This window comes from Musca vetustissima, unplaced genomic scaffold (genome assembly GCF_032173495.1).
Source record: "Musca vetustissima isolate MV318-11 ecotype Yass unplaced genomic scaffold, APGP_CSIRO_Mvet_v1 utg58965, whole genome shotgun sequence".
Taxonomy (NCBI): Eukaryota; Metazoa; Arthropoda; class Insecta; order Diptera; family Muscidae; genus Musca; species Musca vetustissima.
Window position 1 is genome coordinate 28,123 of NW_026874179.1, and position 13,126 is coordinate 41,248.

The 13,126-nt window shown below is 34.1% G+C and overlaps 1 protein-coding gene across 2 annotated transcripts; it reads left to right on the top strand.

Annotated features, from left to right (window-relative positions):
• The first annotated feature begins 1,989 nt into the window (after positions 1 to 1,989).
• On the top strand, positions 1,990 to 11,097 carry LOC133331316 (coronin-6). Of its 2 annotated transcripts, none has more exons than XM_061539717.1 (6): positions 1,990 to 2,190; positions 6,936 to 7,202; positions 7,258 to 7,671; positions 7,734 to 8,027; positions 10,550 to 10,753; positions 10,827 to 11,097. In XM_061539717.1, exons 1-6 carry the CDS (start codon positions 1,993 to 1,995, stop codon positions 11,082 to 11,084), a joined length of 1,635 nt encoding a protein of 544 aa, XP_061395701.1. In that variant the 5' UTR covers positions 1,990 to 1,992; the 3' UTR covers positions 11,085 to 11,097. The 2 variants fall into 2 exon arrangements, with proteins under 2 accessions (XP_061395701.1, XP_061395708.1); XM_061539724.1 differs by having other exon boundaries at positions 10,571 to 10,753.
• Positions 11,098 to 13,126: the final 2,029 nt, after the last annotated feature.

Below are 13,126 nucleotides of genomic sequence, written 5' to 3' on the forward strand. Positions count from 1 at the left end.
TAATTCCACATTGGATTGTATAAAGATCAGATATTCTGTTGTTGTTTTTGCATTTATTTATTTCATAAATCATTGAACATTTGATGCATTTGAATAATAATTCGGAACAAAAATCTATAATTGCATCTAAACGGGCGTATTGAATTTAATGATGGTTACTGACTGTCACGACCAACGACGAGAGGATTATGATGATGGCGGTGGTGCTGGTTATGCTTCAATTATTCGATCATTAATTAAATTTCATTAATAGATGCTGTTGCGGTTTCTTAATCAGGGTTGTGGTACATGGTACAAGAGGGAAGTGCAGCAGCAGCAGGAAGGTGGTAGCTCACATTCCCAATATTCGTCATCAGAAAAAAAAGCAAATACTTGTAATGTGTAATGATTTATTTGCGTGTTAGATTTCGATTGGAAAAAATTAATAGGGGCGAGGGTGCGAGAGGGTTTTAGTATTTGAGATCTACTTGGATCTCAGTATCATTTAACAATTTTGTCTTATGTCAGAAATGTCAAATGGTTTGTTAAAGCGAACTGCACATGTCAAATAAATTAGTAATACAAATTGTTAATAAATTAGTTGGATTTATTGTTGTTGTTTTTGTTTTCTGATATAATTATGGAGTTTACGTGTTTTTATAAAAGGGTGAATGGTAGTAGAATTTATAAACCATTTCTATACAATTTATATAAGCATTTATACAAGAGCCTCTATCGATGTTAGGTACCGGGTCTCATTTTCTTACTGTTGTGGTTATAATGTGTAGTCAGACGCAAAGGTCGAAGGAAAATGGGTTATAAAGTCAGCTCATTCAAAGTCGGAAACTTCGTAGTAATAAAGAATGTTAACAAAAAGCTATAGCCAATATTTAAGGGTCCTTATGTTATAAACAAGGCATTTCCAAATGGTAAATACGTAGTTAAAGACATTGAAAATTGTAAAATCACCCAAATTCCTTAGATGGAGTGATCGAATATTTTCCAAATGAAGTGGATGTAGTTCTGCATTTTGGATTCTCAGAGGAAAACATTTTCTCCTGTTAGAAAACTTTCAATGTTGGTCCACATTTTGACGTAGCTCCCAGATAAGTTGCCGAGAGATTTTCGGCGTCTTGAGGGTTCTAGACAAGTTTTCAATTTTGCGTTTCAAATTCTGTAAAAAAATATTTTCTCGTAGTTCGCAATATAATGCTACTGAACTTCCTATATTTTCCAATTGGTATAATAATGTAACATTTCCGATTCTCCGAATGTAAAATGCTTGTTTTTTTTTTGGAGAGGATAAAAATTTAAAAAAATAGTTCTGTATACAGTGATAGCCCCCATCTAAGGGTCCTGGCAGATCAGGACAGAAGTCCTTTTAAATATTTTAACCGTATATTATTTTTATTATATTAATATTTTTTATTTTCTTTTATATCAAAATTTCCTAATATATATATTTTATTTTTCTTTTCTTTACAGATTGGCGATTTAACATAATTTATAATTTTTCGACGACGAACTCCGTTTCAATACCCCACATTCAATCACATTTGAAAACGCCTTACAAACAAGACTCTGCCTCTCTCCCTCTTGAAGACACTCACTAGCCGATAATTATCTCTCTCCCGCACGAAACAATTTCTAATGCGCACTCTCAAGTCCTTTTATATTTATAAAAATCTCCCTCTCCTTTTTTAATTTCAAAATTTTGATATTTCTTTTCATTTTATTTTAATTTTCAAAACCAAACTAAAGTATTTTTTTTTTCTTCTTTTTTCTAGTTACAATATTTTAATTTGTTTTTTACTATTTTTAATTGTTAATAATTTTTGTTATTGAGTACAAAAAAACAACAAAAACAAATCAACTCAAAAAATTTAATCGGACGCTCAACAACAATCAAACACACGACAACAAAATACCGTCCAGCAACAATAACAACAACAACATCACACCTGAAACAGCGTCTCCGTCAGTCAACCAACACCACCGTCGAACTGTAAAAAAATGTCTTTTCGTGTAGTCAGAAGTTCAAAATTTCGTCACGTCTACGGTCAGGCTCTAAAACGTGAACAATGCTACGACAATATACGTGTCTCCAAAAGCAGTTGGGATTCCACCTTCTGTGCGGTGAATCCGAAATTTTTGGCCATCATTGTCGAGTCAGCAGGTGGCGGTGCCTTCATAGTTCTACCACACAGTAAGGTAAGTTGTATTGTACTCCGTCGTCATTCACTCGTATGTCACACTTTATGTCAAGAAGTTCCTTTCTTGCTCTATGTCGTAGAGAAAGAGTACTGTCTTTGTAATTAGTTTGAAATTGTTTTTCCCAAAAAAATTAATTATTCAAAGCACATTTGTCTTTTTTTTCTAATTCTATTTTTGGTTTAGGCTTAGTTTTTTTTTTAACGGATATTTATTGCTGTTCTCTGCAGACAAAAGAATTATGACCAAGTTGAAAAATAAATGTTCAAAAAAACACATATTTTTATTTGTAAAGTTAGGGTTTGAATAGAGTAAACGACGGATGTGAGAACCTGCAAGGCATTCAGATCTATAGAAATGTATTAGAAGTCTTCTTTTAGGTATTGTATTCATAGAAGGTTTGAATTTTTTCTGAAACATAACAAAAACATTCTCTACTGTATAGATATTTAAAAGTCCCATCGAAAATTTTCAATGGAAGAAGATCAATAGAAAATTCTTTCTCAATAAGAAGCAAGTAGAATTACTGGAAGGTCTGTCTAAGCTATTATATTAATGGAAGAAGATATATAGATGATATTTTGCTCCTATTAGACTTTTAGAATCCATAGTGCTTCCACTTGCTTCCTGTCTACAAAAAGACCCATTGCAATTAACTTCTTAAAAAACCCTGCCTGCAAATGGCCAGTGTAGGTTCATATGTTCACAAAGTTTATGTTCCAACCGAATTGCCTGTGATTTGTTATTTAGGGTTCTCAGAAGATAACATACCAACATAGTTGATTATTTTCATGGATGAAGATATATTGAAGTTATTTTCCAACCATGTTGGCATTTATGGTTTTCAGAAGGTAAAATATCTCCTCCTTCTCTCCTCTTTTAGCTTTCTTAAACACTTTCATACCCTATGTGTCTATAATAACTCCAATAAATAACCTTCCGCTCGTATATAGATGCACCTTTCAGTTCATGTATTCATACATATGTTGACAAAGTTTCCGTATAAAGGTGTCGACCAAGGACTATATTAACAAAATGTATATTAAATAAATATTTCATTTAAATCCATACTTAGATCTTGACGAATTTTAAATACTCGAATGTTATAGACTAATTTTTCAACAGAAGTGGCAGTGTTATGGCATTTCGTGTTCTCAAGAAGTAAAATACCTTCTGGAGAATGTTTTTCATTTTATTTCAATTTTTCTTTTACATAGCTTCCATATAAGTGACCCGACCTATTTTAGGCATTATGAAGGCCTTGTTTTAGAACGAATTGTACTTAATTTGTACTATTAGGGAGCGATAATTTGATTAGGAAAATTGAATTACTTCAGTGTTTTGTGTATCACCCCATATATAGCCGTGTGTCCAATTTAAATTCTTTAGCTCGTCTATAAAGACTCCCTTCAGCTCGTCTATAAGGACACCCTTCAGTTCGTCTGAAAAGACTCCACCCAGCTAGTTTATTATGGCTTCCTTTTGCCTGTTTATAAAGACTTCCTATATATCTTCTATAAAGACTCCACTCAACTCGTTTATAAAGACTACTTTTAACTCGATTTAAAAACTACCTTCTCATTTGTCTATACAGATTCCATTCAGCTCGTCTATCAAGACTCCCTTTAGATCTTCTATTAAGGTTCACTTCAGTCTATACTTCCTTCAAAACGTCTATAAAGAACCTCTTCTCATCGTCCATATAGATTCCACATCAGCTCGTCCAGAAAGAATTCCTTAAATAAATTACATCCTTCAAATACGTCTATAGTCCCTTCAACTGGCCCATACAGATTTCATTCAGCACGACAATAAATCAGCTCCCTATGTAGACCTCTTCTAAGTAGCCTTCCTTCAACTCGAATATTAAGATTCTCCTTAACTCCCTCCTTTAGTTCATTTATAAAGACACCTTCACCATGTCTATGTGAAAACTCACCTCCCTTTATGATCTCATTTTGAAAATATTACCTTTAGAAAATATTATGGACCTCAACATTGTTGTAAAAATCGAAACGTCAATACAAATATTGATGATCCAAATAAAAAACTATACCAGAGGCGGTAAACTGTCAGCCCATTTCCACCAACAACCACCACCACCACTGCCACCTTCATAACACAAAAATAAACCCACTCTAAAATATCCAAAAAATTACATCTTATTTTTTCACTTTTAAAGGAGAAAAAAGAAAATTCAATTTCGAACTGAAAAAAATCCCGACCATCGGTGTATGTCGTTGTATTTCTCTTTTATTTTTGTGACTATTTTGGGAAATGAAACAGAAATGATCTATAAATAAGATGCCGAAGAAGAAAAAACCAACAATAAAAACATCTACGTTGTGATTGTTTTATACGTTTGTTATAAAATATATATTTTTGTTGAGGATATTTTTTCTATGTTTTTAGTTCGTTCGGCTGTGTTTCTTCTCTACGTTTTTGGCAAATGGCCAATAAAATGGGGTAACGCGCGCAAAAAACCCAAACCAAAAAAATCGAAAATGAAAATGAGCGAACATTTATTTCACACTTCTTCAGCTTCTTCTAGCTGAGATCATACACACACACAAACTCAAGTGAAGAGGAAGCAATGAAAATCTTATGGAAAAATTATAACGGAAACTTTTTTTCGCATTGTGGTGTTTATATCGAATATTGTGTGTATGTGTTTTCTTTTTCGAATAGGCAGATAAATAAAATATTTACAATGTAAACATTTCTTTTCTATAACTTATGGTATATAAATATAAACATGTTCATATGCACATATATTTGTGTATATAGTTTTGCGAATCTATTGTTGTGTTTTTAGGAAGATTTCTAATTATCGATTGATCTATGGAAATCGAAAATAAAAATTGCGCATTGAATCTATCAAGGTTTTTATATAATGAATTTAGTGGTATAGTTCTACACCTTAAATTAATGGATTTATGCCACTTGGTGTTTGGGAACAAGGCAAACGTTTATTTCCCAAAAGACTTCTTTAGACTCCTATCAGCTCGTCGACAGAACCGCCCTATTCAATCCTCTCAGCTCTTCTGTAATTTCGCCCTTTACCTCATATTTAAAGGCATATTTATTATGGGTCATAATTGTCCCTTTTAGTATATATAAAAAATCGAAGGTCTATAATTTTATTAAATAGTCAGTGGAGTTCCCGTAAAAATAAATTTCTGTTAAGCATGTTTATAAAGACTTCCTTCAGTTCGTATATAACGACTCCATTTAGATCGCGGTTGATATCTTCCTTCTGTTGGTCATACAGGTCCTCAATAAAGACTGCCTTCATCTCGTTTATAAATACTTCCTTCAGTGGTTCAGTCTCTAAAAGGTTACATTTCAGCTCCTCTATAAATATTTCCTTCAGCTCGTCCATTGAGACCTTGAGGTCCCAGTTTCAGCTCGTATATAAAAACCACCTTCAGCTCATCTTTAAAAGCTCCCTTCATTTTATATATAAAGACTCTCCTTAGATAGTCTATAAAGACTCCCTTCAGCTGGTCTATAAAGACTCCACTCAGCTTGTCTATAAAGGCTACTTTCGGTTCGTCAATAAAAACTCCCTTCAGCTCCTCTATAAAGACTCCCTTCAGCTCTTCTATAAAGACTCCCTTCAGCTCGTCTATAAAGACTCCCTTCAGCTCGTCCATAAAGACTCCCTTCAGCTTGTCCATAAAGACTCCCTTCAGCTCGTCCATAAAGACTCCCTTCTGCTCGTCTATAAAGTCTCTCTTCTGCTCGTCTATAAAGTCTCTCTTCTGCTCGTCTATAAAGACTCTCTTCTGCTCGTCTATAAAGACTCCCTTCTGCTCGTCTATAAAGACTCCCTTCAGCTCGTCTATAAAGATTCCCTTCAGCTCGTCTATAAAGACTCCCCTCAGCTTCTTTATAAGGACCCCCTTCAGTTCGTCTGTAAAAAATTCCCTCACCGTATTTTTCCGCCCCTTATTTTTCGCACATTTCAAATTTTGAATTTTTTTGTTTACTCGTTTTTTGATTTGCGTCATTTTTTTGATCGTAACAGTCAAACAAGTATTTCGCTGCATAAAATTGCAAATCTATGGCCAAGCGAAAAAAAACTGTCAAATTTTATTATTTAAATTTTGTTTTGGTCTAACACCTGTTCCCTACAACACACCGCCGCACGCTTATTGATGTGGTCAGCCAGCCGATCTGGTATACTTTATTGTCAAATGGTGTTTTTTCTGCTTTTTGAAAACATCCGGCGGATATATGTGCGGCATATGTGTGTCAGTATATCGAAACGTATGTCACAAATTAACGTTGCAAAAAAATGTACAAAAAATTGGCAAATGTCATTTGCAATTGTAATGTCAAAATGAACTAAGATAAAATAATAATAAGCAGCAGCAAATCAATTGAAATGATCATTCATGTTTTTTTTTTCACATTTTAATTTTGCGGCGGCGGCACACATAAAATACTTATTATCGTGCTCCTCTCTTGTGATGACTTATAAATGACCATAACAATTATTTTTAATTATTTCACTTCCAAAATTTATGATGCTCTTAAAATGACAAAGTCGAATGTATCAAACGCCTCCATTAAAATGAAAACAAAAAAATCCTTGAAAAAAATCATTTATGTCATAGATTTGGCATTAGTCCCCTCAATAACAACACCATGTGATAATGTGGGTGGTACATTTTGTTTAATGTATTTCTTATTCAAAATTATATACTAATTATATTTTCTTTGATGTTGTCTAATTTTAGGTGGGTCGCATTGCTGCCGATCATCCGTTGGTTGGTGGTCACAAAGGTCCCGTCTTAGATATTGCCTGGTGTCCCCACAATGACAATGTCATTGCCTCCGGCTCGGAAGATTGTGTTGTCAAAGTATGGCAAATTCCCGATGGTGGCCTGTCGAGAACTCTAACAGAACCCGTTGTAGATTTGGTATTCCATCAGCGTCGTGTTGGCCTAGTGGTATGGCATCCATCCGCCTTAAATGTTCTGCTAACAGCAGGCTCAGACAATCAGGTGAGCAAATCAATAACAAATTTAAAAACATTTAATTAATGACTTTCTCTTTTAGGTTGTCATCTGGAACGTTGGTACCGGTGAAATTCTGGTACACATAGATTCACATCCTGACATTGTCTACAGTGCCTGCTTCAATTGGGATGGCTCGAAATTGGTTACCACCTGCAAAGATAAAAAGATCCGTATCTATGATCCACGCACAGGCGAGGTGGAAAGTGAGGCCGTCTGTCATGAGGGCTCAAAGGCTACAAGGGCTATATTCCTGCGTCATGGCTTAATCTTTACCACCGGTTTCAATCGTTCCTCGGAACGTCAATATTCATTGCGTGCCCCCGATGCTCTCAGCGATCCTATTGTTATGGTTGAATTGGATACATCAAACGGTGTAATGTTCCCACTCTATGATCCCGATACGAATTTAATTTATTTGTGTGGTAAAGGTGATTCTGTGATCAGATATTTTGAAGTGAGTAAACCATCAAATTCCATAGATACTCGAAACTAATCTCACATTTGTTTTATTTACAGGTTACCCCCGAACCACCATTTGTCCATTATATTAACACCTTCCAAACACCCGATCCACAACGTGGTATCGGCATGATGCCAAAACGTGGCTGCGATGTCACAACCTGTGAAATTGCCAAATTTTATCGTCTCAACAACAATGGCCTGTGCCAAGTCATCTCAATGACAGTACCCCGCAAATCGGATCTCTTCCAAGAGGATTTGTATCCGGACACATTAGCCGAAGATGCTGCCATTACTGCCGAAAAATGGATAATGGGTGAAGATGCCGATCCCATAACATTTTCGCTTAAAGTAAGTTTTCGATTGTCACAAGCCGTCATGTGATTGCTACCCCCGAAATATTGGAATACAGTACTCAGGGCGTATCGAAAAATCGATCATGGTATCATATGAATTTGCCACTATGATACGGCCATGAAACGCCACTTTCAATTGAGTGCACATTATCAAGCAATCGTATTATGAAAGATATGCATATCTTTTTTTATGTGGAATTATCTCTATGATATTTGACAGAGAGATTTCCTGAGATATGGATATATCTTATTAGCGAAAAAGACACTATCACTATGTCTTTCGGTGATCGTTTTACTGTCAATGGGATTCATAAATTTCGACATTTCATTGTAGTTTCTGGTACATTAAAATTTCACAAACAAAACATTGAGTACACTCCAGGAATTGTTGATGGAACTTATATTAGCAGATTTAATATTGTTTATACACGTCGAAGTTACTCTATCTCTATGTATATAAATAGATAATTTTCCTGATATAAATATTGCCATAAAATGGGAAGATTGAGTTAGTTTTATGAAGAAAGAAAGAAATAATATTTTTGTTGTTGTTTTTGTGAATTAACAATAGTCCATCTTTTCGGTGGATGTTGTGATTTGCGCCCATTGGAAACACATTAAAACAAAAATTCCCACTGAACGAGTACATGTTTCGCTCTAGGTTGTTCCCGAATTAGATTTTTTAAAATACAAATTTTCAATTTCAAGAAATATCATTTGTAATTAGTCTAGTTTATAACATATTTCTATACATATAGAATAACTTGTTTAAACAAAATCGTTAAAGCACTGTACCTCCCACCCACGCTTCCACCATAAATTGGGTATACGTTAAAAAATTTGATTTTAAAATAATTAAAAACATAGAATAAAAAGATAAATGGGGGATCCAGAAAAAATATAGCCAAATCAAGCCTTAAAAATGAAACCAAAGATTATCCTATTAAGTTAGGTCGTCAGGTAGTAGTATTTCAGGCACTACCAGATTAATTAACTCCAGAAGTACTACCATAAAAATTCAAGGGAGGTGTAATAACGGAACCCCTCATGATTTATGGCGGTACATAACAAGACTCTAGACTATCAGTCGACATTACAAATTGTCCGTGATCGAGCAAAACTCAAGGTTCTTTTTAGGTTATAAAATCGACTATAGGAGAATCGTAAAACTGTTGTTGTAGCAGCCAACTATTTTCACACACTGCGCAGATGTGACAGCAGTTATTGAGTAGTTCAGTCAAAAGACTAGGCCAGTATTTGATTGACTTTAGAAAATATTTGTATCTCAAATACATTGTGAGTTAATCAGTTGCTTTCACTTTCTTAACATAAAGTTGGGTTGGCGAATTATTGTTTTAGAAAAGTCCGAGGTCTGACGAAATTCGTCCTCGTGTTTTTGTGGAAAGTGGAAGAAAGAGTAAGACGGCTTTCGGATATAAATTATTTGTTAGTAACAATATCTAAATATCCTTCGAAATTCAGCTCCATAAAGACTTCCTTCAGCTTGTCTATAAACACTCCTTTCATCTGGTCTATAAAGGCTCATATATAAGGACTCCTTCAGCTCGTCTATAAAGGCTCCCTTCAACTGTTTTATAAAAACTCCCTTCAACTCGTCTATGAAGACTCCATTCAACTCGTCTATAAAGACACCCTTAGGCTAGTCAATAAAGACTCCCTTCAGCTCATCTATAACGTTGTGAGTTAATCAGTTGCTTTCACTTTCTTAACATGAGGTTGTGATGGCGAATTATTGTTTACAATAGAAGTGAGATAAAAATTTTGGGGAGGATATATTTTACTTTCTAAGGTCGGACTATACCCATTAAAATCTTAAAATTGTAGGGCCGCTTTTCAATGTATTCCAATATTTTCTTTATTACTTTCGAGAGAGAAACAAAACATTTCTCTCTTTGGTTAAATGCTTGCGATTTTTTGGCAATGTTGTTTCGTTTTTTTTTTCTTGTTCTGCAAAACATTCATTCATGATTAACCAAATAAAAAATAATTGAACTAAAAAAAATATCACCCAAAGATGTCGTTAAATTTTTTTTGCGATGAGTTTCTTGTTTGATAATGAATTTTATTTTTGAAGCTCTTCATTCGCTGTGTTGTCAGACTTTTGCTATTTACAAATCATGGCATATCATTTATTTTCATTTTTGCACTATATAACCATTAAAAAATAAGACACTACATGGCTTCTCATCATATACTACCCATTTTATCCATAGAAAAGAAACTTTTTTTTGAAATCACAATTTTTGATCATTGCATACCATTCAATCATTCACCCATCAACACCTGGTAACCATTAAAAATAATAATAAATTAAAAACAAAATCATATTGTAATGTGCCGTTACGTGACGTGGTGATGTGTACGTCGTACATGTGTGCTGTGATGTGTGCGTTGTGAAAAAGCGCCTTGTCGTCCACTTCATTGCTAGTTGTGTTTTGTGTTGCTTGCTTGTTCTGCAACGCCCTACCGAACAGAATTACTAAAAAATCTAAATAGGATCGTGTTTCTATTGTACAGGGTGGCTATGTCTCACAGTCGGCCAACAAATCGCTGTCCGTATCGAAGAAGGCCAATATCTTGAATAAGGCTGCAGTGGGAACCTCAAAGAGTGCCAGCAGTGCGACACTGGGATCAAGCAGTGGTGGCAGTAGTGCAGCCAACAATAACTCTGGTGGATCGGCGCCGGTCAGTGGTATAACTGTGAGTATTGAAATTCAAAATTAGCATTTTCCCAAAAAAAATATTTATGAGTTGTTTCCTTTTCATTTTTTAGGAAAAGGACCTGCGTGACATCACCGATGAAATACGCAAACTAAAGGCTATTATTGTCAAGCATGAGAATCGTATACGAGCCTTGGAGGCCACGATACGGGAGCAGGAGGATAATACCGATAGTGTTGCAGCCAAATCGAATAACACCAGCAGCAGCAATGACACCAAAGCCAATGCCGCCGACAGCAATAGCACTAAAGAAGATGCCAATGGCTCGGCTGGCACAACATCAGCAGCAACAGCGTCAGACGATGTGTAAAAACAACAGAAAAACTACAACAACCAACCAACAGCAGGACAACATAAATTGCATCCTTATTCTATTATTTTATTTTTTCTTCTTCGTACACTCTTTCGGTCCCTGTCTCTCTATCAAACAATTTGCTATTTGTTTTCAAACAAAAAGAAAGAACTACTTCATCATATTCAAAAAATGAAATTTGAAACGCACGCGTGATCATTCGTGCCCCCTTCATATAATATTTACCACCACCAAAAACAAATAATCACCACCCATATTTTTACAATCAACCAAACAAATGAACGCCCGCCCGCCTACCCCCTCTCTCTTTAAAATTTTTATAAATATAATATATAATACATATAATTATTATTAAAAAAAAAACAAAAATCAATCACAACAACAATGTCACGCAAAAACAAAGATTTCTAAACAAAAAAATGGAAAAACTAAATAAAAATTTTTATTTTTAATTTTAATACATATTTTTAATACGTTAATTATTATTTCTTTAATTTTTAATTTCATGTATTTTATCAACTTTTATCTTTTATTTTTATATAAACATAATTTGTTTTATTTTTGTATTATTATATTTTTTTCTTTTTTTAATTTCTTTTATTTGCCATTTCATATTAGCTTATTAGTTTTTCTCCCTCTCAATTATTCTTTATATAAATATTTATTATTCAACAAATCTTAACCTGATCTGCCACCACCGCCTCCTATTCCCTTCTCTTTCTTTCTCTTCATCAATGTAATTTTAAATTTTTTCTATACAAAACAAAAAAATTGTTTATTTTTTTAATTGTAGTTCTCGTGTTTGTATTCTTTTTTAATTAATTCTATAAATTAATTTTAATTATTAAAAAAACAACAAAACCAGCAAGAAAACAAAAACAAACATCAACAAAGAAAACCTAAATGTTAATCACAAACAAAAACAAACTAAAAAAAGAATATTCATTTTGTTTTTTTATATTTTCTATTTTTATATGGAAGGACATTTTTAAATTTTTTTTTTATTTGGGATACTTAGAAGTCCATAGAAAAGTTGTTTTTTTTTTTTTTTTTATTTTTCGTTTTATATAAGGCATACATTTTTATAAAATAGTTGACCATATGTGTAGAGATATCTTCCAGAGTTTGTTCAACAGAAATATATGCTTGTGGGCTAGTAGGTACCGGAAGGACTAGACCGATGGGTCCCATTGTGGAATTTTATTTAAGTTTAAAATAAATATTACGATGTGCAACATTTGGGAAAAATATATTACTTCCTTCGAAAAACAGACCGATGGGCATTAATAAATCGACTCCAAATTGTCTGAAACGGATTTGGTCGAAAGAAACATGGTGTCGGAAACCCAATATTTCATTGGGGCATATTTTACCCAAAGCAAGGTGTATATACCCTTATTTTCCTTAAGGCTGAGGGAAATGGAAATGAGGAAAATGGCGATCGACAGAATTCAAAATTCCATAGGAGCACTGGGAGCAGCAAACAGTACAGACAGAAAACCAGAAAAGTGTGTAAAACTTTATTAAAAAGTCCAAATGAACTCTGACCAGCAGAAGAAAACCGGTACTTTATAAAAGTTGTTCTCCAAAAAAAAGCTGTGGAGAAGATGGGGCAAAAGTGGGGAAGGGGATTGTAGCATCGTCATTAGTATCTTCCGGTATAACTTAAATATCTAATTGTTAAGTTAGTTCATCTTGGGTATTGGATCAGTGTTATTTTCGTGTCATTGATGAATCCAAGGACTAGCTTGTAGAGGGATATATCCTTTGGATTGGAGGAGGGTTGTCAGATTATGGTGTATGAATAATTTTTCCTTATATTTTAAATATTTTTGACATTGAAAAATGATATGTTGTGCGCTTTCAGGCTGTTCATATACATTGCACCAGGTATGTATCAGCAGCATCTATGCGTTTCCGAAATACCTTGTCACACCAACTTAAAGCCTATTTTTGCGCTTGGTTTCGGCAGGACTTAGACTTTTCCCATGGTTTTCCCAATTCAGCTTTCTTTCCATTCAGGCGAGACTCTATGTACT

Bases quoted from the DNA above. Each gene is read 5' to 3' on its own strand.
- LOC133331316 (XM_061539717.1), top strand. From the start codon at position 1,993: ATGTCTTTTCGTGTAGTCAGAAGTTCAAAATTTCGTCACGTCTACGGT. The intron at 7,672-7,733 runs GTGAGTAAACCA...TTTTATTTACAG, and splicing joins CTGTGATCAGATATTTTGAA to GTTACCCCCGAACCACCATT. The intron at 10,754-10,826 runs GTGAGTATTGAA...TTCATTTTTTAG, and splicing joins CGCCGGTCAGTGGTATAACT to GAAAAGGACCTGCGTGACAT.